We start from the raw sequence: 24311 nt of genomic DNA on the forward strand, positions 1-24311 counted from the left end.
GGACTTTGCAAGAGAAGTACAAAGATTTGGGTGGAAATAGGTGAGAAAACCACATTCAGAAGCTGGACCAGGTGAGAATACCCCATCTAACCCCCCACCTCAGGATGCCAGCAGAGAGCAGCCGGGTCTCCACAGATAGATGCAGGGCCCAGAAGGAGTGGCAGGTGCCTGCACTCCCACCCCTCATGCCTCCTTCTCTCCTCCACAGAGTTTGACAGACTGTGCCTGGAATCAGGGAGAAAAAGCAAAAGCTATGGAGGGGCTTAAAAATGACCTCTCCCGCTACAGAACTCAAGGGAATGAGCTGAACTGGCTATAGAACGGGTTGAGATTAGATAGACTACAAGAGAGATTTTGCTTCTCTCCCAACAGCAATGTTAAGTGATGCTGTTGGAGGAGGGTGTGGCTCACCAAGGGGACCCCACACACATACACACATGCTTGACTTCCTGTCTGGCTTTAGTGTCAGCAGCTGGCCACACTAATCTTGCTTTGGTCACCCTGTGAGTTTGACAGGCCTCAGTTCAGCCACCCATTCCCAGGAGCCTAGCAGTATTTGGACAGGCCTGGTACTCTCAAAGGGCAATTTGTTTGCAGGCTGTGGTCTACAAGATGACGAAGATGTCTTTGGGGGAAGACAGGAAGAACTGGCACAGAACAAATGCTGGCCCTGGGACTTTTGAACCACGAAAGCTAGTGTGGCAGAAGGAGAGGCCACAGCTCTTTCCCCCTGGCTCACAGGCTTTTGCTCTGCCTGCAAAGGCAGCCTCACTTCACCCAGGCCAGGTTACCTACCACCTCTAATTTAGGTTTCAAATGAGACAACTCCTTCCAAAGACTCCTCTGAAACCCACCAGCTGGATTAGGATCCCTCCACTGTGCTCCCTGTGCCTATCCCTACTAAAGCCTTCGTTCCGTCACCTGGAAACTGATTATTCAACTGTAAAATAAAAATGATACTCACTTTGTAGGATCGCTGAGAGGATTTAAATGAGGCAAAGCTTAGAGTCAGGGTTCAGCAAAAATGATTGCTATTTTTGTTGTTGCTATAGAGTTTATGCCACAGGATTATAATTTTTTTGTTTGTTTATTTATTTATTTTGAGAGAGAGAGAAAGAGAGAGGGAAGAGCAGAGGGAGAGGGAGACAGAAAATCCCCCAAATTTGCTGATAACGCAGAGCCCTATGCATGTCTCAATCTCACAAACCGTGAAATTGTGACCTGAGCTGAAGTTAAGAGTCAGACGCTTCACCAACTGAGTCATCCGGCGCCCCAGGATTATAATTTCTTTTTTTTTAATGTTTATTTATTTTTGAGAGAGAAAGAGAGACAGAGTGTGGGGGGGGGGGCAGAGAGGGAGGGAGAGAGAGAATTCGAAACAGGCTCCAGGTTCTGAGCTGTCAGTACAGAGCCTGAAGTGGGGCTCAAATTCACCAGCCGTGAGATCATGAGCTGAGCCCAAGTCCGACGCCCAACCGACTAAGCCACCTAGGCACCCCTAGGATTAAAATTTCTTATGTATATGTCCCAGGATTATAATTCCCCATGTATCACGGTCTCACTTAACCATGAGCATCTTCAGGTCAGTCTTATTCATTGTATCCCAAGATTCAGGCAGGAGGCTTGGAACACAGTAGACACCCATTCATTCATTTACTCAATTATTTATTCATCCATGGAACAAATATTTATTGATTCATCACCTGATATGTGCCAGGCATAGTTTAGGGGTTGCTAAGTGCCCAGGAACTATTTGTTGAAAGGATGACAGAAAACTGAGGCACTCTTGAAAAGATCACCCTCAATTTCAGTGGGGTAGTAGGATTCAGAATCTCCACTCTATTTCCTAATGTTAAATGTTCAGTGGGTGGATTTTCCCAGCCTTTGTACTTTGGCCTTCCTTCTAAAGCACACCTGAAGCCAACAGAAAGCTCTGGCTACAAAAACGCAGAAATGTAGGTCAGTGGGCAAAAGCACAGTCTCTGGAGTCAGAAAGACCCAGGTCTGATCCCAGCCACACAAATCCCTAGCTCTGTGGCCTTGGGCATGTTACTAAAACTCCCCTGGCGTCATTTCCTCATCTGTAACATGAGGAACATAACAGTACAGAGATAATGATCTGCATAAGGTGCTGAAACAAAGTGTCTGGCATACTTGGTGAGTGAGTGTTCAATAAATAAGATTACCCAGGTTCTCATTGTTAGAAAAGAAGGAGGATGAGTTGGGAGTAGAAGTTTTATTATCTTTGGGTCTCTTTTCAGGGGATTATTCAGGAGTGGGATTGGATGCCATCATTAAGGAGAGTTGCCTCAATGGGTTGCTTCAGCATGGCCAGAGGATAGAGGATGGTGAAGGTCATGGGGAAGGAGACCAGCTAAGCTTTAGGACCAAATACTGTGTGCTTTTGGGCAGGATCAAGTGTCTGTCTATAACCTAATTACCCTCAGCTATTTGGGTTATGTGTATGACCATGGCATGCATAGTTGCTATGATCAAATGAAAAATTTGGGGAAATATTTTTAACGTGTAAAAAAAAATATGTTTCGTGTAGAAGGGGCTCTTCTAAAACTTCACAAATAAAAAATTACAATTGGCCAATAAATATGTGAAAAGTTGGGGTGTTTGGGTGGTTCAGTTGGTTAAGCATCTGAGTAGATCTCAGCTCAGGTTGCGAACTCAGGGTTGTCAGTTCAAGCCCTGCTTTGGGGTCTGTGCTGGGCGTGAAGTCTACTTAAAAAAAATGTGAAAATAAATTACTGTTTATTTATTACTAATTAAGTAAATGTAAATGAAAACAAGTTTTCATCTTACAGACTAGCAAAAAATAAACAGATTAAGGTCAAATATACAATTTTAAAAATGAGTGAAGAACTTGAATAGATATTTCTCCAAAGAAGATATACAAATAGCCAATAAGCACATGAAAAGATGTTCAACATTATCAACCATCATAAATATTATTTATTATTATTTTTTTTTAAGTAGGCTCCACACCCAATGTGGAGCTTTGAACTCACGACCCTGAGATTAAGAGTAGCATGCTCAGGGGGCGCCTGGGTGGCTCAGCTGGTAGAGAGTTCAACTTTGGCTCAGGTCATGATCTCACTGTTTGTGAGTTCAGGCCCCGAGTCGGGCTCTGTGCTGACGCCTCAGAGCCTGGAGCCTGCTTTGGGTTCTGTGTGTGTGTGTGTGTGTCTCTCTCTCTCTGCCCCTTCCCAGCTCATGCTGTCTCTCTCTCTCTCTGTAAAATAAATAAACATTAAAAAATTGTTTTTTAAAAGAGTAGCATGCTCAGTGTGCTTGGGTGGCTCAGTCAGTTAAGCATCCAACTCTTGGTCTCAGCTCAGGTCATGATCTCACGGTTGGTGGGATCACGCCCTGTGTCTGGCTCTGCACTGCAGCTCAGAGCCTGCTTGGGATTCTCTCTCTCTCCCCCCTCTCTTTATCCCTCCCCCACATACATGCTCATGCTCTCTCTCAAAATAAATAAATAAGCAAACTTAAAAAGAGGGGGAAACAAAGAAGTCAAAAGCTGCAGTAAGGGGCACCTGGTGGCTCAGTCCGTTAAACATCCGACTTCGGCTCAGGTCATGATCTCACCATCAGTGGGTTCAAGCCCCGTGTCAGGCTCTGTACTGACAGCTCAGAGCCTGGAGCCTGTTTCAGATTCTGTGTCTCCCTCTCTCTCTGACCCTCCCTGTTCATGGTCTGGCTCTCTCTGTCTCAAAAATAAATAAACGTTTAAAAAAAAAAAAGCTGCAGTAAACTTTTTCAACATTGGCTGCAGTAAATCTTTTCAATAAAAGCTGCCTGGATGTCTCAAAAAAGAAATAAAATAAAAAATAAAAATAAAGGGGCGCCTGGGTGGCGCAGTCGGTTAAGCGTCCGACTTCAGCCAGGCCACGATCTCGCGGTTTGTGAGTTCGAGCCCCGCGTCAGGCTCTCGGCTGATGGCTCGGAGCCTGGAGCCTGTTTCCGACTCTGTGTCTCCCTCTCTCTCTGCCCCTCCCCTGTTCATGCTCTGTCTCTCTCTGTCCCAAAAATAAATAAACGTTGAAAAAAAATTAAAAAAAAATTTTTAAATAAATAAAAAAAAATAAAAATAAAAATACATAAAAATAAAACTGAAAAGGGGAACATGCTCTACTGCCTGAGCCAGCCAGGCATCCCTATAATAATAATAATAATAATAATAATAATAATAATTTAAAAAAACAGATAACAATAAGTATTGGTTTCAATATGGAGAAACTAGAATCCTCATACACTGCAAGCAGGAATGTAAAATGTACAACTGCTTTGGAAACAGTTGGTCAGTTTCTTAAAATGTTAAAAACTGAATTTTCATAGGATGCAGCAATTCGACCTCTAGCAATCTACCCAGGAGAAATGAAAACGTAAGTCCACACAGTCCTGGCACATGAATGTTCACAGCAATGTTATTCACAATAGCAAAAAAGTGGAAACAGCATTTGTGTCGTTTATTAATCAACTGATGAATGCACAAACAAAATGTGGTATATCCACACAATGGAATACTATCTAGCAATAAAAAGGAACAAAATACTGTACATGCTATAACATAGATGAACTTCAAAAATACTATGCTCAGTGAAAGAAACCAGACACAAAAGAACACATGTTGTGATTCTATCCATATGAAACATCCAGAAAAGACAAATCTATAGAGACAGGAAGTAGATTCTTGGTTACCTAGGGCTGGGAGTGGGATTAAGGAGTGACTGGAAATGGAATGATATAAATATTCTAAAATTAGTTTGTGGTGATGTTTGCATAATTCTAGAAATATACTAAAAATCATTGACTTGTACACTTGAAATGAATGAATTTGATGGTGTATAAGTTATATTGCAAAAAATCTTTAAAAAAGAAAAAGTGGAGGGGACCTGGGTGGTTCAGTCAGTTAAACCTCTGACTGTTGATTTGGGATCAGGTCATGATCTCACAGTTTTGTGAGTTGAGCCCTGCATCTGTTAGCACAGAGCCTGTTTGGGATTCTCCCTTTCTCTTCGCCCTTCTCCTGCTTGCGCTCTCTCAAAATAAATAAATAAACTTAAAAAAAAAAAAAAGAAAAGAAAAGGATTGCATTTAATGACCAACATATTATTGGAAGTGTTGGGAAATAGGTAACCTCAAGGCTTTTCTAGAGAACAATCTCTCCATATATACAAAATTTTAAAACATGCACATCTTTTGACCTAGCACTTTCACTTCTAGGAATTTATTCTAAGGAAATGGACAGTTACTTGGGCAGAGACATTTGTATGAGGATATTTCCTGCGGTATTGTTTTGTATACTGAATATTTGGAGATGACACAAATGTCCTCTATCAGGTAATTGATCAAATAAATATGGAAGGCTATGCAGCTCTTAAAGAGAGCTGGGTAAGTCTTTATGGAAATATGTTTATTGATATGCATTTTTATTATTATGGAAAATTTTCAACATAGGCAAAGGTAGAAAAAAGATTATAAGGAGCCCTCATGCAGCCATCCCCCAGCTTCTACAGTTATTATGAAGTCTCATTTCATTTGTACCCCCACTTGCTTATTTCTTGTATTATTTTGAAGCAAATCCCAGACATGGTTTCATCTGTAAGTATTTCAGTATGTATCTCTGAAAAACTAAAAGTCTCTAATTAAAAAATCACTACAGGAGCACTTGGCTGGCTCAGTTGGCAGAGCATATGACTCTTGATCTTGGGGTTGTGAGTTCAAGCCCCACATTGGGTGTAGAGATTACTTAAAAATAAAATTTTAAACAAACATCACAATATTATCACACTTCAAAAAATAGTAATAAATCTAGGGGCCTGAGCCAAAATCAAGAGTCAGACACTTAACCAACTGAGCCACCCAGGTGCCCTTAGATATCTTTTTTAATAGTTTGTTTAAATCTAAATATAAATAAGCGCCACACACTATGATTGATTGATATGCTTCTTAACACTTCTTAAATATTTTTAAGTTTTGGGGTGCCTGGGTGTCCCAGTCGGTTAAGTGTCCCACTCTTGGTTTTGGCTCAGGCCATGATTTCACGGTTCGTGGGTTTGAGCCCCATATCTGGTTCTGTCAGCCAGGGCCTGCTTGGGATTTCTCTCTCCCCCTCTTTCTTCCCCTCCATATCTCTTGCTCTCTCAAAATAAATAAACTTTAAAAAATATTTTTAAAAATATTTTTAAGTTTTATTAACAAGTAATCACATGCCATACAATTCACCCATTTAAGGAATACAACATAATAGATTATAATATATCTGCAGAACTGTACATCCATCAGCACAATCAATTTTACACTTTCATCCCTCTGAAAATAATGCCCTCCCTTTGGCCATCACTCCCCAATTCTCTCATCTCCCCATATCCGCTTTATATCTCTATGGAATTCCCTATTCGGATATTTCATGCAAATAGAATCACAATATGTGGTCCATTGTGACTGGATTCTCTCTTTGAGCATGTCTTCTTTTCTTTTTTAAATTAAAAACATTTTTTTAACATTTATTTATTTTTGAGAGAGAGAGTGTGAGCGGGGAGGGGCAGAGAGAGAGGAGGACAAAGGATGCAAAGCAGGCTTCATGCCTGAGATGGGGCTCAAACTCACAAACCACAAGACCATGACCCAAGCTGAAGCTGGACACTCAACCGAGTGAGCCACCTAGGCACCCCCACTCTGAGCATGTCTTCAAGATTCATCTATGTTGTAGCACACATCAGGACTTCATAAGTTCTTCTTGCCAAATAATATTCCATTGTATGGATATACCACATTTTGTTTACCCATTCATTAGCTGATAAACATTAGGGTTGTTTCCATTTTTTTTTTTTTTACTGTTATTAATAATGCTCTTTGAGTATGTACAAGCTTTTGGTGGGGACTGTTACGTGTGTGTGTGTGTGTGTGTGTGGTGATTCTTAAATATCCCCTGGTTTATAAGTTTCCTCCATGTGTGTATGTGCATGTGTTTGAGATTGTGTTCACTTACAATTTATTTGCTGAAGATATTGTGATGTTTGCATGCAGTTTCTCACAATCTGGATTTTCCTGGTTGCATTTACAAGGGGGTAGTCTTGACCTCTTTTCCTTTGCATTTCCTGATACTTTATAGTTAAATGTAGAGATTTGATGGCAAGACTGGGGTGCCTGGCTGGCTCAATCGGTAGAGCATGCAACTCTTGATCTCAGGTTGTGGGTTTGAGCTCCACATTGGGTGTAAAATAAAATAAAATAAAATAAAATAAAATAAAATAAAATAAAAATAAAATCTTACAGAAAAGACTACTTCATAGTTGGTTGTGGTATACTTCTATCAGAAGGCACATATTGCCTGGTCGTCTCTTCCTAACATGTTAGCATCCATTTACACTCCATACCTCAATCAGTTAATTCATTAGAGATTTCAAAATGTTGAAATTCTAACAAAAGAAAAATTTTAAGTCCATTACAGAATGGAATACTACCCAGACATAAAAAGGAACAAATGTTGATACATAAAGTTGGATGGATCTCAAGGACATTATGCTGAGTGAGAAAAGTTCATCTCAAAGGTCACGTATTATGTGATTCCATTTATATAAAATTCTTAAAGTGACAAAATTATAGGGTTGGGAAATAGGTTAGTAATTGCCAGGGGTTAAAAACGTTGGGGTGAAAGGGTGGTGGTTGTGACTATGAAGAGGTGCCGTGAAGAAAATCTCTGCTATAATGGAAAAGCTCTGAATCTTGATTGCATTGGTGGTTACAGGAATCTGCACATGGGATAAAATGACATCAAACTTTACACATTGTAGCAACACCAATTTCCTGGTTTTGATACTGTACTTTAGGTAAGATGTAACCATTGGGGGAAACTGGATGAAGGGCATGTTGGAACTTTCTATACTATTTTTGCTACTTCCTGTGAATCTATAAATATTTCAAAAATAAAGTTGAAAACAGTAAATTTATAGAATCTTATGTGTATGAGTTCACTTATGTAAAAACATTTTAAGTAGCAGTTGTTATTTATTATTATCCTTGTCTTATATTTGAGAAAACTTATGTCCAGTTAAGAGTTGATTGTCAAAGTCAGCCTGTATTCTTAAGCACTATGTCCTGCCTTGTGTACGCTTAGCCATACAATATTACATTAAAAAGTTGGGACAGACACACAGCATTTGTTCCAGTGGTTATTCCTGGGAAGGTAGAATTGGGGAAGAGGGTTTAATTTTCAGTTCATAGGTTTCTGTATTGTTTGACTCATTTACAGCAAACATATGTTACTTTTATAATAAAAATATAAGATATATTTTCAGTTGGAGGGAAAAAAAAGGAAAAGCTAGTGAGGCACCCCCTCTTTGGCACCCTAATGATGGACGTGGGTTATCCAACAGTCACCACCATTATTCTGAAAGATAAAACTTGGCAGGATGGGGTCCCTTTCCCTGCCCTGTTTTGTGTTCATCCCTTTGGCTTTCCAGCTTCCTTTGGGCCCAACCATCCCTGTAAATCCGTGTGGCTCTTGGATTGCACATGGGGCTGACTGTAGGGAAAGGACGCTGTTTGGTTTTGTTCCCCGCCCCACCCCTCCGGAGGGCTGGGGCTGCCCACGCCTCAAGCCCGGGGACGTACAAAGCCAAAGGCTGCAGGGAGGAGCTCGGCTCTAGCGGGGGCTTTCTCCCTTGCGACTGACGCTTCTCAAAACCTTTCTCGCCTGTCAGGTCCCCCGTGCTTGGTGTCCAATGGCTTACTTTTATTGAAACAAGAATCTTTCCAAAGGAATTCTTCTAGGGCATCGGTAAAAATAGACGTTTTAAAAGCGGTAACGTTCACGCGGAGGTTCACCGCCAAATCCCAATTTTTTCCCCGGAGGAGTGCTAATGTTACAAGGTCGCAAGACTATAGCATTAAAGTTTTGTCTGCTTTCTTGTTTAAACAAGATGGATTTCAACCAAAGTTCAATTTCCTTAATGTAAACTGGAGGGAAATCAGCACCACCATCATCTAGAGTGGGCCCAATTGGCCTGAAACCTTTTGCATGTTCTCATTTCATGTTCTTTACCAGAGGAGAGGAAGGGAAGGCCGCAGAATGCCCCTGAAATCAATGGGGTTATTTAGGAAATCCCACAGAGGACAAATAATTTTTTTTCTGTTTCCTTTGTTGTTATTACTTGACATGGAACTCAAACTCATGAACCATGAGTCTATGACCTGAGCCAAAGTAAGATGCTTAGCCAATTGAACCACCCAGGGGCCCCACCTTTTTTTGTTGTTGCTTTCAATAACAAAACAAATCATGCTTATTATTTTAAATGTAAAAAATGTAAAGCAAGGGGCGCCTGGGTGGCACAGTCGGTTAAGCGCCCGACTTCAGCTTAAGCGCCCGACTTCAGCCAGGTCACGATCTCGCGGTCCGGGAGTTCGAGCCCCGCGTCAAGCTCTGGGCTGATGGCTCAGAGCCTGGAGACTGTTTCCGATTCTGTGTCTCCCTCTCTCTCTGCCCCTCCCCCGTTCATGCTCTGTCTCTCTCTGTCCCAAAAATAAATAAACGTTGAAAAAAAAATTAAAAAAAAATGTAAAGCAAAAAGTAAAAGAACTTTCCCTCACTCTCCCCATGCAATTCCCCAGGAATAACTAAGTAATCACTGTTAAAATTTCCATTTTCATCTGTCTAGATCTTTTTCTTTTTTAAGTTTATTTATTTACTTAAGTAATCTCTACACCCAACGTGGGGCTGTAACTCAGGACCCCTAGGTCAAGAGTCACATGCTCTTTGAACTATAAAAGGCACTACTGTCTAGGTCTTTTTCTATGCATATTCCAACACATGTACACACAGACACAAACACAGACACACACAATCAGAATTTCATGAAGATTAAAAAAAAAAAAAACTTTAATTGAGGTATAACAAACTGTGCAAATCTTGGGGCACCTGGGAGGCTCAGTTGATTGAGCTTCTGACTCTTGATTCCGGGCTCAGGTCTTGATCTCACGGTTCATGGGTTCAGGCCCCACGTTGGGCAGGCTCTGTGCTGACAGTGAGGAACCTGCTTGGGATCCTCTCTCTCCCTCTCTCTCTGGCCCTCCCCAGGTCGTGCTCTCTCTCTCTCTCTCTCTCTCTGTCTCAGAATAAATAAATGAACTTGTAAAAAAATTGTGCAAATCTCAAGTGTACAGCTCCATAACTTTTATATATGTATACGTCATTGCACATTTCACTGCAGTTTTTTTTTTTTAACTCAACAATATTGTGACATTTATTCCATAGTGGGACGTATGGATCTAACTCATGCTTTTCATGGTAGCATAGTATTCCATAGTATGAATCTGTAATCAGTGCTCTAATTAGCCTCTCCCAATTGATGACTAGTTAGGTTGTATCCAAGTTTTTGCTTTTATATGTTATTAGATTTTAAAACTCTAACTTTTTTACTTCATGTAAGAATAATACATGCTCAGTATAAAACACTGGATATTTCAAAAATGTATGGCTTAGAGAGCAAAAGTCCTTAGGGCACCTGGGTTAAGCGTCTGACTTTGGCTCAGGTCATGATCTTCTGGTTCATGAGTTCAAGCCCCACATCGGGCTCTGTGCTGACAGCTCAGAGCCTGAAGCCTGCTTTGAATTCTGTGTCTCCCTCTCTGTGCCCCTCCCCTGCTTGTGCTCTGTTTCTCTTTCTCTCTCTCAAAAATAAATATTTAAAAGAATTTTAAAAAAAGAAAGCAAAAGTCCTTCATAATCCCCTCTCAGATAACCACCAAATACAGAAGTTATTTTCGGCATATACCACATATATCATTTATATTGTGTTATCTCTGTATGCTATTGAAAACATAAATAGGGTTATACTTTTTTTTTTTTTTTTTTTTTTTTGCTGCTAAAGCCATTGGATTTTGAATTCTAGGTCCTTGTCTGCTTCCCAGCAGGGAAGATGCCAGGCCCTTTTAAGCTATAGACTCTGAGAACCAGGTTCTCAGAAAACGGGACTTCAATTGCCACCTGTTCTGCCTCATTGTTCTTAGACCTTCCCATTCCCCCTCCAGGACAACCTTTCTCCCCAAGTGTCCTGTACTTCTCTGGAACTCTGAGTCCATTTCTGTTCTTATCTTTACAAATCTCTCCCTCACCCCCCAACACACATACATGATAAATATATGACTTATCCACATCCTTTGCTATGTAAGCCACTTTTACAGATACATATATCCTTTATTTACAAAGTCGGCTTAAAAACTAACAGAGTCACATTTTAAAGTTGTTTCATCTTTCCCTTTGAATAATGCCAATAATACTAGTAGAATATACAAGTTATCCACCAATGAATACTAAGAGATTCGGTGGACAACTTGTATATGCACAGCCTTCCATTCAAGTGTTCCTTATCTTCCCACCTCCTCTCCAGGACACAGAGGGAGTTTGGGAGAGTGTCTTTAGATTGAATGGCCAGACTGTTTTCCAGGCTGAAAGCCTCCAAGAATGCCCCTGATTAGAGTGTGGGCTGAGCCTGCAGTTAGGGATCCACTCTATGGATGCACTCTCATCCCTTTGTTGTTGGTCCACAGGAAAAAGCACTGGTTGAGGGCTCTTGGAACCCAAAGCAGGACACCAATCCCAGTTTCACAGGGACTGAGCTTGTACACTTCCCTCAAGGAAAAAGGTGAGCAGAGACCAGTCTTTTATGATGCTGCTCTTCTCAGGAACATTGTATCATCATCATCATCATGGGCTACTTGATGAACACTTCCTTCAGGCCAGGAACTTGATATATACATTTCATTATTTAATCTCATAATCCCATGAAGGTGTGAATATGGCCCCTATTTTACTGATGAGAAAAGCCAAGTTTCAAGAGGTCAAGTAACCCGTGCAAACTGCACACTATGAATAAATAACAGATTAGGTCTCAAACCCACTGACAGCAGAGCCCTGGCTCTAAATCACCATGTCACTGTACGACACTACCTCTAAGCACCATGACCTCAGTAAAGGAAGAAGCACAAGTGTGCATAACCAACTTCTTTGTTCGGACTATTTCACCAGGAGGAAGCCCACATTTGCATAATGGTATCTTCTCAAGGACAGAATAGGGACAGTATTTCTCTTTCCTACTAGAGATTTTGAACCCCTCTATACATGATTTAGACTGTGGTTCTGTGACATAAAGTCTTGGAATACCATGGAATGCTTTTGTTTGTTTGCTTGTTTGGTTAAAGAAGCAGCCGTCTTGCCCAAAGACATGTGAGTATAAAGGTTGTTTTCTTGAGCTGCTCATTATTCAGCCAGTCATTCATGAATTCATTCAACAAGTGTCTTTGATATGCCAGGCACTGGGGATTAAAAGAGGAACAAAAGAGACAATATCTCTGCTCTCCAGAAACTGACAGTCTATTGAATGAGACAGTTGTCCAACAATTACAATAAAATGTGATCAATCTCTGATGGTAGGACTCTAATCTAGGGGCACCTAACCTAGTCTGGAGTGACTGGTCAGGAAGGCTTCCTGAAAGATGACTTTTAGGCTAAAACTAGGCTGCCAGCAAACATAAGAAAGTGTTATAGGAGGCAGGTGGCAAAGCTAGTGTCATTTCTTTAGTTAGTAGTTCCCATGAAGTAGGCAATGGATATAGGGCCAGACCTCAACAACAGAATAAATGCTGGTAGCAGCACACCCCAAAACATATGTAACAAAAGAGAGTGGCTGTACAAAAAGAATATAAAATCTGGTACAATTCCTTTGCTACCACTATTCTGATTTTTGACCTTCAAAAAATGAGCTATTTCAAATGCACAAAGCCTAGGGGTGCCTGGGTGGCTCAGTCGGTTAAGCGGCCGACCGACTTCAGCTCAGGTCATGATCTCACAGTCCGTGGGTTCAAGCCTCACGTCGGGCTCTGTGCTGACAGCTCAGAGACTGGAGCCTGCTTTGGATTCTGTGTCTCCCTCTCTCTCTGACCCTCCCTCATTCATGCTCTGTCTCTCTCTGTCTCAAAAATAAATAAACATTAAAAAAAAAAAAACCACACAAATGCACAAAGCCTAGCTTTCCAAGGAAATAGATTGATATCTAATAGATAATCTCTAATAGCCTCAAATGGTGGTGCTCTCTCAGAGTTTGGAATGTGTGGGAGACATTTTTATGTTTTAAAAGTACACCTTAGAAAATATCACCAAAAGGGATCATACCGATGCAGCTATAAAATCAACTCCTGTTTACCGAGTACTCCTTCCTCAGTCATTCTAATAAGACACAATGAACTTGCCTATAGAGGCTGATATCTAAAAATAAGGAGTTCCCAAATTGTTTGGGCTGTACTCTTTACTCAGAGCACAGCAATCATCTTCTCTCTGGCAAGAGAAAACTTTAAATACAAAAATGCTTGCACTACTGGGTTCACAGCCAAGAGGAGAGATCAAATGCAGTGTGCTCACAATTTCAGTAGGATAATGGAAGGTAAACTGAGGGCTCTAAGATCCATGTGGGTTGACAGGGAGGAAAAATCACTCCAAGGAGAAATGTATTCTATAAGAAGATCTAGGGACGCCTGGGTGGTTCAGTCAGTTGAGCGTCTGACTCTTGATCTTGGCTCAGGCCATGATCTCCTGGTTTGTGAGACCCTGGGTCAGGTTCTGTGCTGATAGTGTGGAGCCTACTTGGGATTCTCTCTTTCCCTCACTCTCTGCCCCTCCCCTTTTATCTCTCTTTCTCTCTCTCTCTCTCAAAATAAATAAGTAAACTTAAAAAAAAAGATCTAGGGGCGCCTGAGTGGTTCAGTTGGTTAAGTATCAGACTCTTGGTTTTGGCTTGGGTCATGATCTCGTGATTTATGGGTTCGAACCCCACATCCCTCTGTGCTGATAGTGCGAAGCCTGCTTGGGATTCTCTCTCCCTCTCTCTCTGCCCCTCCCAAGCTCTCTCTTCTCTCTCAAAATAAACTAAAAAAAAATTCAATTTTGTTTTACAATATATATAGCGTGTATATATAGAGATATACACAATTTACATATAATAAAATGCACAGATGTTTAATGTTCAGTTCCATAGGTTCTGATAATTATATATGTATATGTGTGCATGTGTGTGTGTGTAATCTCCATCTAAAACAATATATAGAACATTTCCATTATCCCAGAAAATTTCTTTGATCCTTTTCTTGATAAATCACCTCCCCAGTAATGGCAACCACTTTTTTTACTTCAAACACCAAAAATTAGTTTAGTCTATTTCTGGACTTCTATAAGTAAAATTGTATAGTTCATACTCTTTTGTAACTTTCTTCTTTTGCTTAACATAATCATTTTGAGATTCATTCATGTTATTGAGTGTGTCAGTAGTTCATCCTTTTTGTTGTTGTAGAATTCCTTTATATGAATGTCATAATTTGTTATCCCATTCTCCTACTGATGGACATTTGGGCTTTCTCCACTTTTGGACTATATATAAATACGGCTGTTATGAACAATTTGTGTATAAGCCTTTTTGTGGACATATGTTTTCATTTCTCTTGGGTATATACCTAAGAGTAGAATTGCTGGATCATATGATAGATGTATGTTTAATTTTATAAGAAGTTACAAAAACACTTCTCAAAACTATCATTTTACACTTTCACCTGCAATGTATGAGAGTTCCAATTGCTGTACTTCCTTGCCACCACCCATTGTAATCAGCGTTCTTGAATTTAGCCATTCCAGTGGATGTGAAATGGTATCTAATTATGATTTTAATTTGCATTTCCCTGAAGATTGATAAATTTCAAGGTATTTGAAAATAACCCTTGGTCAAAGGGGAAATTAGACACCTGGGTGGCTCAGTCGGTTAAATGTCTGACTTCTCTCCCTGCCCCTCCCCAGCTCATGCTCTGTCTCTCTCTCTCTCTCTCAAAAATAAACACTGGGTGTTTATTGAGCCAACTGGGTGGCTCAGTCGGTTGGGCATTTGACTTTGGCCCAGAATGTGATCTTGTGGTTCATGGGTTTGAGTGCCATGTCGGGCTCTGTGCTGGCGGCTCAGAGCCTGGAGCCTGCTTCAGATTCTGTGTCTCTCTCTCTCTGCCTCTTCCCCTGCTCATGTTCTGTCTCTGTCTCGAAAATAAATAAACACTTAAAAATTAAATAAATAAATATACATCAAAAAATTTTTAAAGGGGAAATTAGAAATTGTTTTACACTCAATGAAAGTGAAAGACATAACAAAAGTGTGGGATGCAAAAATAGTGTGCTTTTTAAATTTTTTAAAAACATTTATTTATTTATTTTTAATGTTTATTTATTTTTGAGACAGAGACAGCATGAACGGTGGAGGGTCAGAGAGAGAGGGAGACACAGAATCCGAAGCAGGCTTCAGGCTCTGAGCTGTCGACCCAGAGCCCGATGCAGGGCTCGAACTCACACACCGTGAGATCATGACCTGAGCCGAAGTCGGAGGCTCAACCAACTGAGCCACCCAGGTGCCCCAACATTTATTTATTTTTGAGAGACAGAGAGACAGAGCACAAGTAGGGGAGGAGCAGAGAGAGAATGAGACACAGAATCCAAAGCAGGCTCCAGGCTCTGAGCTGTCAGCACAGAACCCGATGCGGGGCTCGAACTCACAAACCGTGAGATCATGACCCAAGCCAAAGTCGGTCATCCAACTGACTGAGCCATCCAGCCACCCCCCAAATAATGTGCTTTTAATGCTTTATTAGAAAGTGCTTATATTTTAAAAAAGGAAAAATATAAAATCAGTGATGTAAGCTCCTACTTTAAGAAGTTAGAAAAAGAACAAATTATATTCTTAGTAAGTAGAAGAAGGAAATAAAAGTAAGAGCAGAAATTAATAAAAGAGAAAATGTAAAGAGAAAATACAAGGTCAAAAGTTGGTTCTTTGGAAGGATTAATAAAATTTGATAGTTTTAATCCTAGCAAGATTTATCAATAAATAAGGGGAAAACAAAAATAACCAACAACAGGCAATCAAAAATGGACATCTTTATAGATGCTATGGATAGTAAGAGGAACAATAAAATATTATGAGTAAATTTATTCTAATAAATTGGACAACTTAAATGAAATGGACAAGTTCCTTGAAAAACACAATTATCACAATGGATATAAGAAAAAAGAAAAATCTAAATAGCCCCATACTTATTAAAGAAATTGAATTTATTATCAAACTCTTACTGTGAAGAAAATTCCAGGGCCAGATGGCTTCAGTGGTGAGTTTTACCAAATATTTATTTAAGGAAGAAAAAAATAACAATCCTACACAAACTCTTTCAAAACAAAGAAGAGGGAACACTTCCCAATTTATTTTATGAGGCCAGAATAACCTTGATATGAAAACCTGATGAAGATACTAAAAAAAGTTATAAACTGATATTCTTCATGAACATACATGCAAAAACCTATAACTCTTTGATGCAGCAATTTCATTTCCAGAAGTTTATCCTAAAGATGCACTCTTAGAACTGTACAAAGATTAACTGTAGGACATCCACTATTGGGATATTTTTAATAGTAAGAATTAGAAATAACTCTACAAACAACAATGTTCCCCCAAATATGACAAGTTAAATAAATAAGGTCCATTTATATGACAGAATACATAGCCATTAAAATATGGTAGAAATGTGTATTGACACAAGAAAATTCACTATATATTGTTTATTCTTTATTTTTTTGTAAATTTTTAAAGTTTATTCATTTATTTTGAAAAAATAAATAAAAGTAGATTACCAAAGATTTCAGGTGCTCTCACCATTAAAAAAAAGCAAGGCAATGGATATGTGCATTATCTTTTTTAAAAAATACTTTATTTATTTGTTTGCTTTTAATGTTTACTTCTTTTTGAGAGACAGAGAGAGTACAAGCGGGTGAGAGGCAGAGAGAGAGGGAGACTCCGAATTTGAAGCAGGCTGCAGGCTCTGAGCTGTCAGCACAGAGCCTGATATGGAGCTCAAACTCGTTAACTGCAAGATCATGACCTGAGCCGAAGTTGAGTGCTTACCGCCTGAGCCACCCAGGCACCCCTGAATATGTTCATTATCTTGACTGTAATAATCATTTCACTTCATGGATTTCAATTTTTTTAACGTTTATTTATTTATTTGTTATTATTTTTTTAAAAATTTTTTTTCAACGTTTATTTATTTATTTTTGGGACAGAGAGAGACAGAGCATGAACGGGGGAGGGGCAGAGAGAGAGGGAGACACAGAATCGGAAACAGGCTCCAGGCTCTGAGCCATCAGCCCAGAGCCCGACGCGGGGCTCGAACTCACGGACCGCAAGATCGTGACCTGGCTGAAGTCGGACGCTTAACCGACTGCGCCACCCAGGCGCCCTTTTTTTTTTTTTTTAATTTTTTTTTTCAACGTTTATTTATTTTTTGGGACAGAGAGAGAACGTTTATTTATTTTTGAGAGACAGAGGGAGACAGAGCATGAGCAGGGGAGGAGCAGAGAGACGGAGACACAGAATCCGAAGCAGCACCAGGCTCTGAGCTATCAGCACAGAGCCCGACACGGGGCTTGAACTCACGAACCATAAGATCATGACCTGAGCCGAAGTCGGACACTTAACCGACTGAGCCACCCAGGCGCCCCACACTTTATGTATTTCATGTTGTAGACCTTAAATACACAGTTTGTATTATTATTTTTTTTTTTTACCGAAAGTAGATTACCAAAAAGTATTATGGCATGATTCTACCTTTTCCAAAGAAAAATGTGTATTTATATGTAAAAAAAAAAAAAAAAAAAAAAGACTGGAAGGCATAAACCAAATAGCAATCATTAAATGATTAGAGTACGGTTGACTTTTTTTTTTTTTCTCCTCAGATTGATGGTGTACTGATCCCTGGGATTGAGGATTTCCCCACGAGGATCAGTGCTGCTGCTGCTGCTGCTTCTTCTTCTTCTTCTTCTTCTTCTTCTTTTTAAGTCCATTCATTTATTTTGAGAGAGAGGGAGAGAGAGTGTGCTCAAGTGAGGAGGGGAGCAGAAAGAGGAGAGAGAATATTCCAAGCAGGTTTTGTGTTGTCAGTGTGGAGCCAGACGTGGTGCTCGATCCCACGAAGCAGGAGATCATGACCTGAGCCAAAACCAAGAGCTGGACACTTAACCAACTGAGCCACCCAGGTGTTCCAAATATGGTTGATTTTTATTTCCTTTTTTTTGATTACCTGTATTTCTTGCAACCCATATATATCTATCTATATCTATATCTATATCTATATCTATATCTAATCTATATCTAATCTATATCTATATAGAGATATAGAGATAGTTTTTCTAATACAAAAAACTTACCAGTTGAAGAAAAAAGTTTTAAATCTGAACAATGGGCATTTTTGTACCTCTTCCATCACAGTTCTTAGGAAGAAAAGATTTGGGTAGGGGGCACTTGGGTGACTCAGTCAGTTGAATGTCAAACTCTTGATTATGGTTCAGGTCATGATCCTAGGGTTGTGAGGCCGAGCTCTGAATCAGTTTCCTCACTGAAATGGGAGGTTGCTTAAGATTCCCTCTCTCTTTCTCTTTCTCTTTGGCCCTCTCCCCTGCTCATGCTCTCTAAAATAAAAATTAAAAAATAAAAAATAAAAAAAGATTTGGGACGGTAGAATATTCCTCTTCCCCCTCCAACCTCAAATACACCCACCTTGGATGACTGGATGCAGTTTTCCCCTCCTTTGATTTGCTGGATCCACAGTGGCCTGTCCCATTGGTCCAACCTTTACTCAGTAGGTGAGGCAGTATAAATTTGGCCACTGACCTATTGGGTAACGATTCACAGGATCTTTCTCTTAGGAGCTCCAGTTTCTCCTTTCAAAATTCAGGTTAGAATCAATGATATCCAAGGTCACTTCCAGATAGAGGAAAGAACACAGTTTTAGAATCAGAAAACCTCGGGATGGATGTGAGAATGTGGGCATCACTCCCCAGGAAAAAAATCCTTAATATTCTCTTGTGTGCCCCCCAGCCAGGTAGTACCTCCAAGCCTAGGCCTGGTCTTGTATCTCACTGGTCATGGCATAGGACTCAGCACAAGAGTAGTTCCTCAGTGAATTAGCTTTTGTGTCTACCTCCTAAAAAGCAACTCCAGAATAGATTTTCTAGGCTTGCTCCTGATGGTGATCTGAACCACAAGGTTGGTTTTAACTACTGGAGCACACACTGCACGTTTTTTGGTTCTTTGTTTGTTTTTCCTGAGGTAACTGGTGCAGTGCTTGTCTGTAACAATTCACCAAGCAGAACAAGGTGTGGGTACCTCTCCTACAAGTGACACGTCTGTGGCTAATGGACATTCAAGTTGTCATCCTCTTGGGGGCCTGGTCATAAAGGCCATCTCACAGCTGCCCAAGTAATGCTCAAAGAAACACATTCCCAGCAGGTGCCCTGGATGTTACAAGGCTTCTAGAAAGCGCTCTGACAAGACCCTGCACTTCACGGAAATCACAGCTTTACCTCTATAAAGCTGTGTGACCTTGGACAAGTCCCTTCCTCCTTCGAGAACATTGCAATGGGCCTAAGTACCTCCTCCCGGGTCAGTCTATGCTATGGCGCTGATCAAGTGACCTGGAAAACATTCGCTTTTAAACGTTTATGGATGTTCGATGCCACACATGAGGGTACCCGAGGCAAGGGACTCAAGGGTTGCGGCGCGCAAGGAGGTACCACCCGCGCCAAGAATCTCGCGAGATTTCCTCCCTGCGCTTCGCGACGTCATCCTCTCGGCGGCCGTGGCGGCGAAGGAGACGGCGCGTAAGACACTCACAGGGGCGGCCCGTATCCCTCCGCCGCCGGCGCGGTCCGGCCCTCCTTCCCATAGCCCGCCAATCCCCGCGCCTCCCGACCTGCCCCTCGGCCTGGGCCCACCCCGCGCTCCGGCGGCCCCACCCCGGCGGCGCCGCCCGCCCGTCCGCCCGCGCGTCCGTCCGTCCACCTGCAGCAGGCAGTCCCTCTGGTTGTCCGATCGAGCGGCGCCGGCCGAGCCCGAGGCCAGGGCTCTTGCTCCCCGGCGGAGGGATCCGCGGCGGCTGAGGAGGCGGCGCTGAGATTAGGTGGAAGAGGCAGCTACGGCGGCGGCGGCGGCGGTAGCGGCGGCGGCTCGGGCGGCAGCGCATAAAGGGGCCGCCGCCGGGTGATGCGGTGACCGCTGCGGCAGGCTCAGGAGCCGAGTGGGCCGCGGCCCTCAGTCTATCCTGCCGAACCCGCGCTCCCGAACTGCCCATCTTCTCCAGCCGAGCCGCGATCACCGAGGCGGCCTCGCGCCCCCTCGCCCCTTCCCCGTCCCTCCCCTGTCCCCGTCCCCGCCCCGGGGGCCACCGCCACCCGCCTCCCACGATGGCTCTGAAGAGAATCCACAAGGTAAGCGGCCGGAGGTCGGCTGAGGGTTCCGGCCGCTGGGCGGGCCAGCTGAGCAGGCTGCGGCCTGCACTTCCCGCCGTCGCCTCCGCCTGGCTCGCGGCCTCTTCGGACCCGGCTGCCGGCGATGGTCCTGCCGGGCGCCCTTCCCACCCTGTTCCCAGTGATGGCGCCGGTAGAGGCCCGGCTCGCGGTCCGAGCTTAGGCCGGAGGTGCGCTGGCCCGCTCTGCGTTCCTCCCTGGCCTCCTTTCTAGGCCCCGCGTGGAATGGAGTCCCAGGGCCTCTGCCCGGCTTGGGACTGCTGCGCTAGAGGGCCATTGTCCGGCCATGCCGGGAGGGGGAGCTGGGGCTGGGGCGTTGAGCTGCCCCTTTGACAGAGGTCGAAAGGGCTCCTCGCCCCATCACTGCCTGTGTTCTCCCACCTCCCGCCCCCACCCGCCCACCTGCTATGGCTTCTTCCACCGACCCGCCTGAGCTTGGAGCCCATGTCCCAGGCAGACAGAGGAAGCCTTTTTGTCCGATCTACAAGTATTTCTTGAGTTCACTTACTTCTTGGTGGCCATACACTTCGGTCCACTCTACTTGTCCAAAAACTTAAGAGTAGGAAGTTCAGAAGGAGAAACAAAACAAAAACATGACTCTTGATGGAGGAGGGAAGTAGAGAAGCGTTTTGTTCTTTGAGGTTGCCAAATGTAAGAAACTACACTTCAGTTTTACAGGAATGGATCTAAGAGAAAAGCTGTTAAATTTGCAAGGGTAGAGCTAGAAACTTGCACGTTGAAAACCACTGGAGAAATTAAAGTTTCCTTGTACAGTGTCTTCATAAAATGGATTTTAACGCTTAAATTAGGTAATATGTTCAAGGAGACTCTCTTAATTTGGAAGGAATTTTGCTAGATTTTTCCATTTGAAAGGATGTCTTTGCCCTTTACGATGAAAGGTTATTTAGTTACTGGTATGGAGGTATTCCTTATACAGTTTGTAGAGTATGGGTTTGGCTTAAAATTTAGGGTCCCTCCAATATTGTAGCCTCCTGGTGCCCCTATCATGTTGTTTTTTTTTCTTAGAAGTGGTGAGGTACGATTGTACTTCTGATTTTTGTTGGTGTTTCACTTGGTTACTTGAAGAGGCTCTATTAAACCGCTAGCCACTTACAAGTAGATTGGTTATCCATCGGAGGAATGGGATGGAGATGCAAGGGAAAGAGAAACAATATTCACCTTACCCTAAACTCAGTGAAAATGCAGGCTGTTGGACAATTAAAATACCTGTTTGCACTTGGTCTTCATTTCATTCATGTCAAAAACCTTTAATGTGAAATTAATCCCAATGCTTACTGTAAATTAGGTTAGAGCCTTACCAACTTGTTTGGATTTACTTGACTTCTAACACATGCAAAAAGGGCAGACTTTAGACAGAGTAAACCTTGTATTGAAATGAAGCCGCTTATGTGTTAAAAAGAGCTTGAAACTTAAGGGGAAATTTCTTAAAGAACTTTTTAAGGGGCTGAAGCACGCGGAGGGATGGTCATCCACATAAAAATATGTATGTATTTTTAAGGCATTTAGGAGTTGCTGAGTTCTTCTACAGTCTAATCGGGAAGTACCAATTTGAGATTGTAACTGTATAAAATTTTTTTAATCCCCCCCCTCCCGGCCCCAGCCCCAGCCCCGTGCTGTTATTTTAAAACCTGAAGAGAAGTAATGTGTGATAACTTACAGATGAAGAAATATATCCTTTAGTGTCTATGTTAATTGATGTGCGTTACATTTTTCAGGAAAAAAAAAGTAACATTCAAAACATGTATTTTAATCTTTTAATATACTTGCCCCAGTAATGTGGGTTTTTTTTTTTTAGTTACTACGTATTCTTTAGATTTTCTTTAAAGTATCTTCTTATAAAAATTTTAATAAGGAAAATTAAGCTTAGGCAATGATACTTTGAATTTTTAAAACTCACAGCCTTTTACCCTCCTGGTTTATAACCTAGAGCCCTTTCCAGAGTATGCTTAACTTCTGAGACTGACGGGGATTTGAAATACAAAATTTGTTTTTGGTATACTAGTCAATAAAATTGTGAAAACAAATGGAAGTTTTCTTTTTCAATTTTTTTTTGTAATACCAATTTTTTAAAGTTTATTTATTTTGAGAGAGAGAGAGAGCACGCATGCATGCAGAGGGGCAAAGAGAGGGAATCCCAGGCAGGCTCCTCGCTGACAGCCCCAATACGGGGCTCGAATTCTCAAACTGTGACATCATGACCTGAGCCGAAGTCAACCACTTAACTGACTGAGCCACCCAGGTGCGCCTGTGTAATGTCAGTTTTAAGTTGAGTCCATACTTAACCTAGGTATGGATAAGACCAGTTTTCATATCTTCTTCTTGACCCTAGTAATGTATCTACAGTGGAATACAGAAAAAACTTAGTTGGCTTATGTAATTAATCTTGGTCTTAAACCTTCCCAGTTATCATTTTCTTAAAAAAAAAAAAAAGTTCTATGTTAATACTCTGTTGACTTTAGATATCATGAACTTCATCTAGGTTCTAATAAAATTTTGCTGAAAGCAAATACATTTGACATGTAGCATCTTCAGGAGTTCAATATCTTCTTTCTTTGACAGAAGGAAATAGTGTTCTGTGAGATTGACAGTTCTTTAAATGCCGTGTGTTTATGGCAAAAGCTTTTGATAGACTTCATAGACTTTATTTTGATACACACTTTAAGGTCTCTTGACCTATGCTTTAATAGAGTATACCAAAAAGGGTCATCATCAACATCCAGTATTCTTTGCAAGGATCGGGACCCTCTGGGCTTGTTGTATCCACACCAAATGGTCCTAGCCTACTGTGTTTTCAGGTTTGCTGCTGACTTTATAGGTGTTTAGCTTTGATTTTGATGCTTTGAGTGTCTGCTTCTAGCAGCACCACCCCCAGCCCTTTTCCAGTTGGCTGCATCTCATCTGTTGTGGGCTGGGAAACCAGATCACGGAGCTTATTAAAATTATGTCTAAAATAAGATCCAGTAGGCTCTGAGTGACGAGGGCTTCATGTGTTCTGTGAACTGTGTGGTCTCTTTGGCTGCTCACAGACCTTTTTTACTTCCTGTTTTTCTTCTTTTGTTACACAGATGCAGGAGACTTTTGGGTGCTCTTAGAGTGCTATAATATTGAAATACAGGGCTAATTTCTTTATTCTGGGGAAGGATAAAAGACAATGTCTTGATTCTTTGAGGAGTTGAAGACAGACCAAAGTTAGGATACTATAAACTATTTTCTTAACAGTAATAGTGCCTTGTACATTTTACTGTTATCCTGATATTTATAGTTAACATTTGGTATACATGGCTTTAATGCCAGGATTATTACTTTATTTATTCTGTTCGTATGATAAAGATTTTTAGAGCTAGTTTCTTCTAAAACCTCTCAAGAGACATCACTCCTGGAAGTGGGGGGGAACCTCAGTAAAATAAAGATTTCAAACTCTGATAGTTCTAGGCCAACCAGGTAACCAAAGTGAGCAAAAAATTGAGGGGAACTAGAAATTACATATGCTATCAGAAGAGGGCAGCTGCTACCCTGCTCTCTCCAAATGTTGCTGTTACCAAGATCTGTGGGCCCACTGTTGCCAGGTCTTCCTCCCCCCCCACCCCCCTTTAAAAGGGAAGCCACAAATCTAGATTTTGGCAACCAATTCAAATTAAAAACAAAACATACTTCTGACAGGTTTGGTAGGCTCCAGTTTAATTTATGAATTAACATTAAAAGATTGAGGTTCAGTAAGCAGTCAGGAATGTAAGGATTGAATCATTTAAACCATAGTTGCTATCTTTTTTTAAAGTTTCAGAAGTTTATTGCTTTATGTAGATGGGCAAGATTAAGTAGGTTTTTGTGTGTGTGTGTGTGTGAACTGTTAATTAACTTCTTTGCTGAGGTTTTTATATGGTTATGTGTGAGGTCATAGGGA

At 41.5% G+C, this 24311-nt stretch overlaps 1 protein-coding gene and 1 long non-coding RNA gene across 2 annotated transcripts in view; both read left to right on the forward strand.

Moving 5' to 3' along the window:
- The window catches only part of LOC124516303 (uncharacterized), a 31566-nt gene extending 13643 nt beyond the window's left edge, over positions 1-17923 (forward strand). Inside the window, exons 3-4 of the long non-coding RNA XR_006963016.1 lie at positions 11566-11660; positions 17822-17923. This is a non-coding gene — a long non-coding RNA (uncharacterized LOC124516303). The remainder of the gene's footprint in view (positions 1-11565; positions 11661-17821) is intronic.
- Positions 17924-19911: 1988 nt separating this feature from the next.
- Positions 19912-24311, forward strand: part of UBE2D2 (ubiquitin conjugating enzyme E2 D2) — a 50510-nt gene continuing 46110 nt past the window's right edge. The window contains exon 1 of the mRNA XM_047085594.1: positions 19912-20350. Within this exon, the coding sequence (XP_046941550.1) occupies positions 20327-20350 (24 nt within the window). The 5' untranslated portion in view covers positions 19912-20326. The remainder of the gene's footprint in view (positions 20351-24311) is intronic.

Source organism: Lynx rufus, unplaced genomic scaffold, assembly GCF_022079265.1.
Source record: "Lynx rufus isolate CCGP_SWC_20201006 ecotype Redwood Valley unplaced genomic scaffold, mLynRuf1.p SCAF_1, whole genome shotgun sequence".
Taxonomy (NCBI): Eukaryota; Metazoa; Chordata; class Mammalia; order Carnivora; family Felidae; genus Lynx; species Lynx rufus.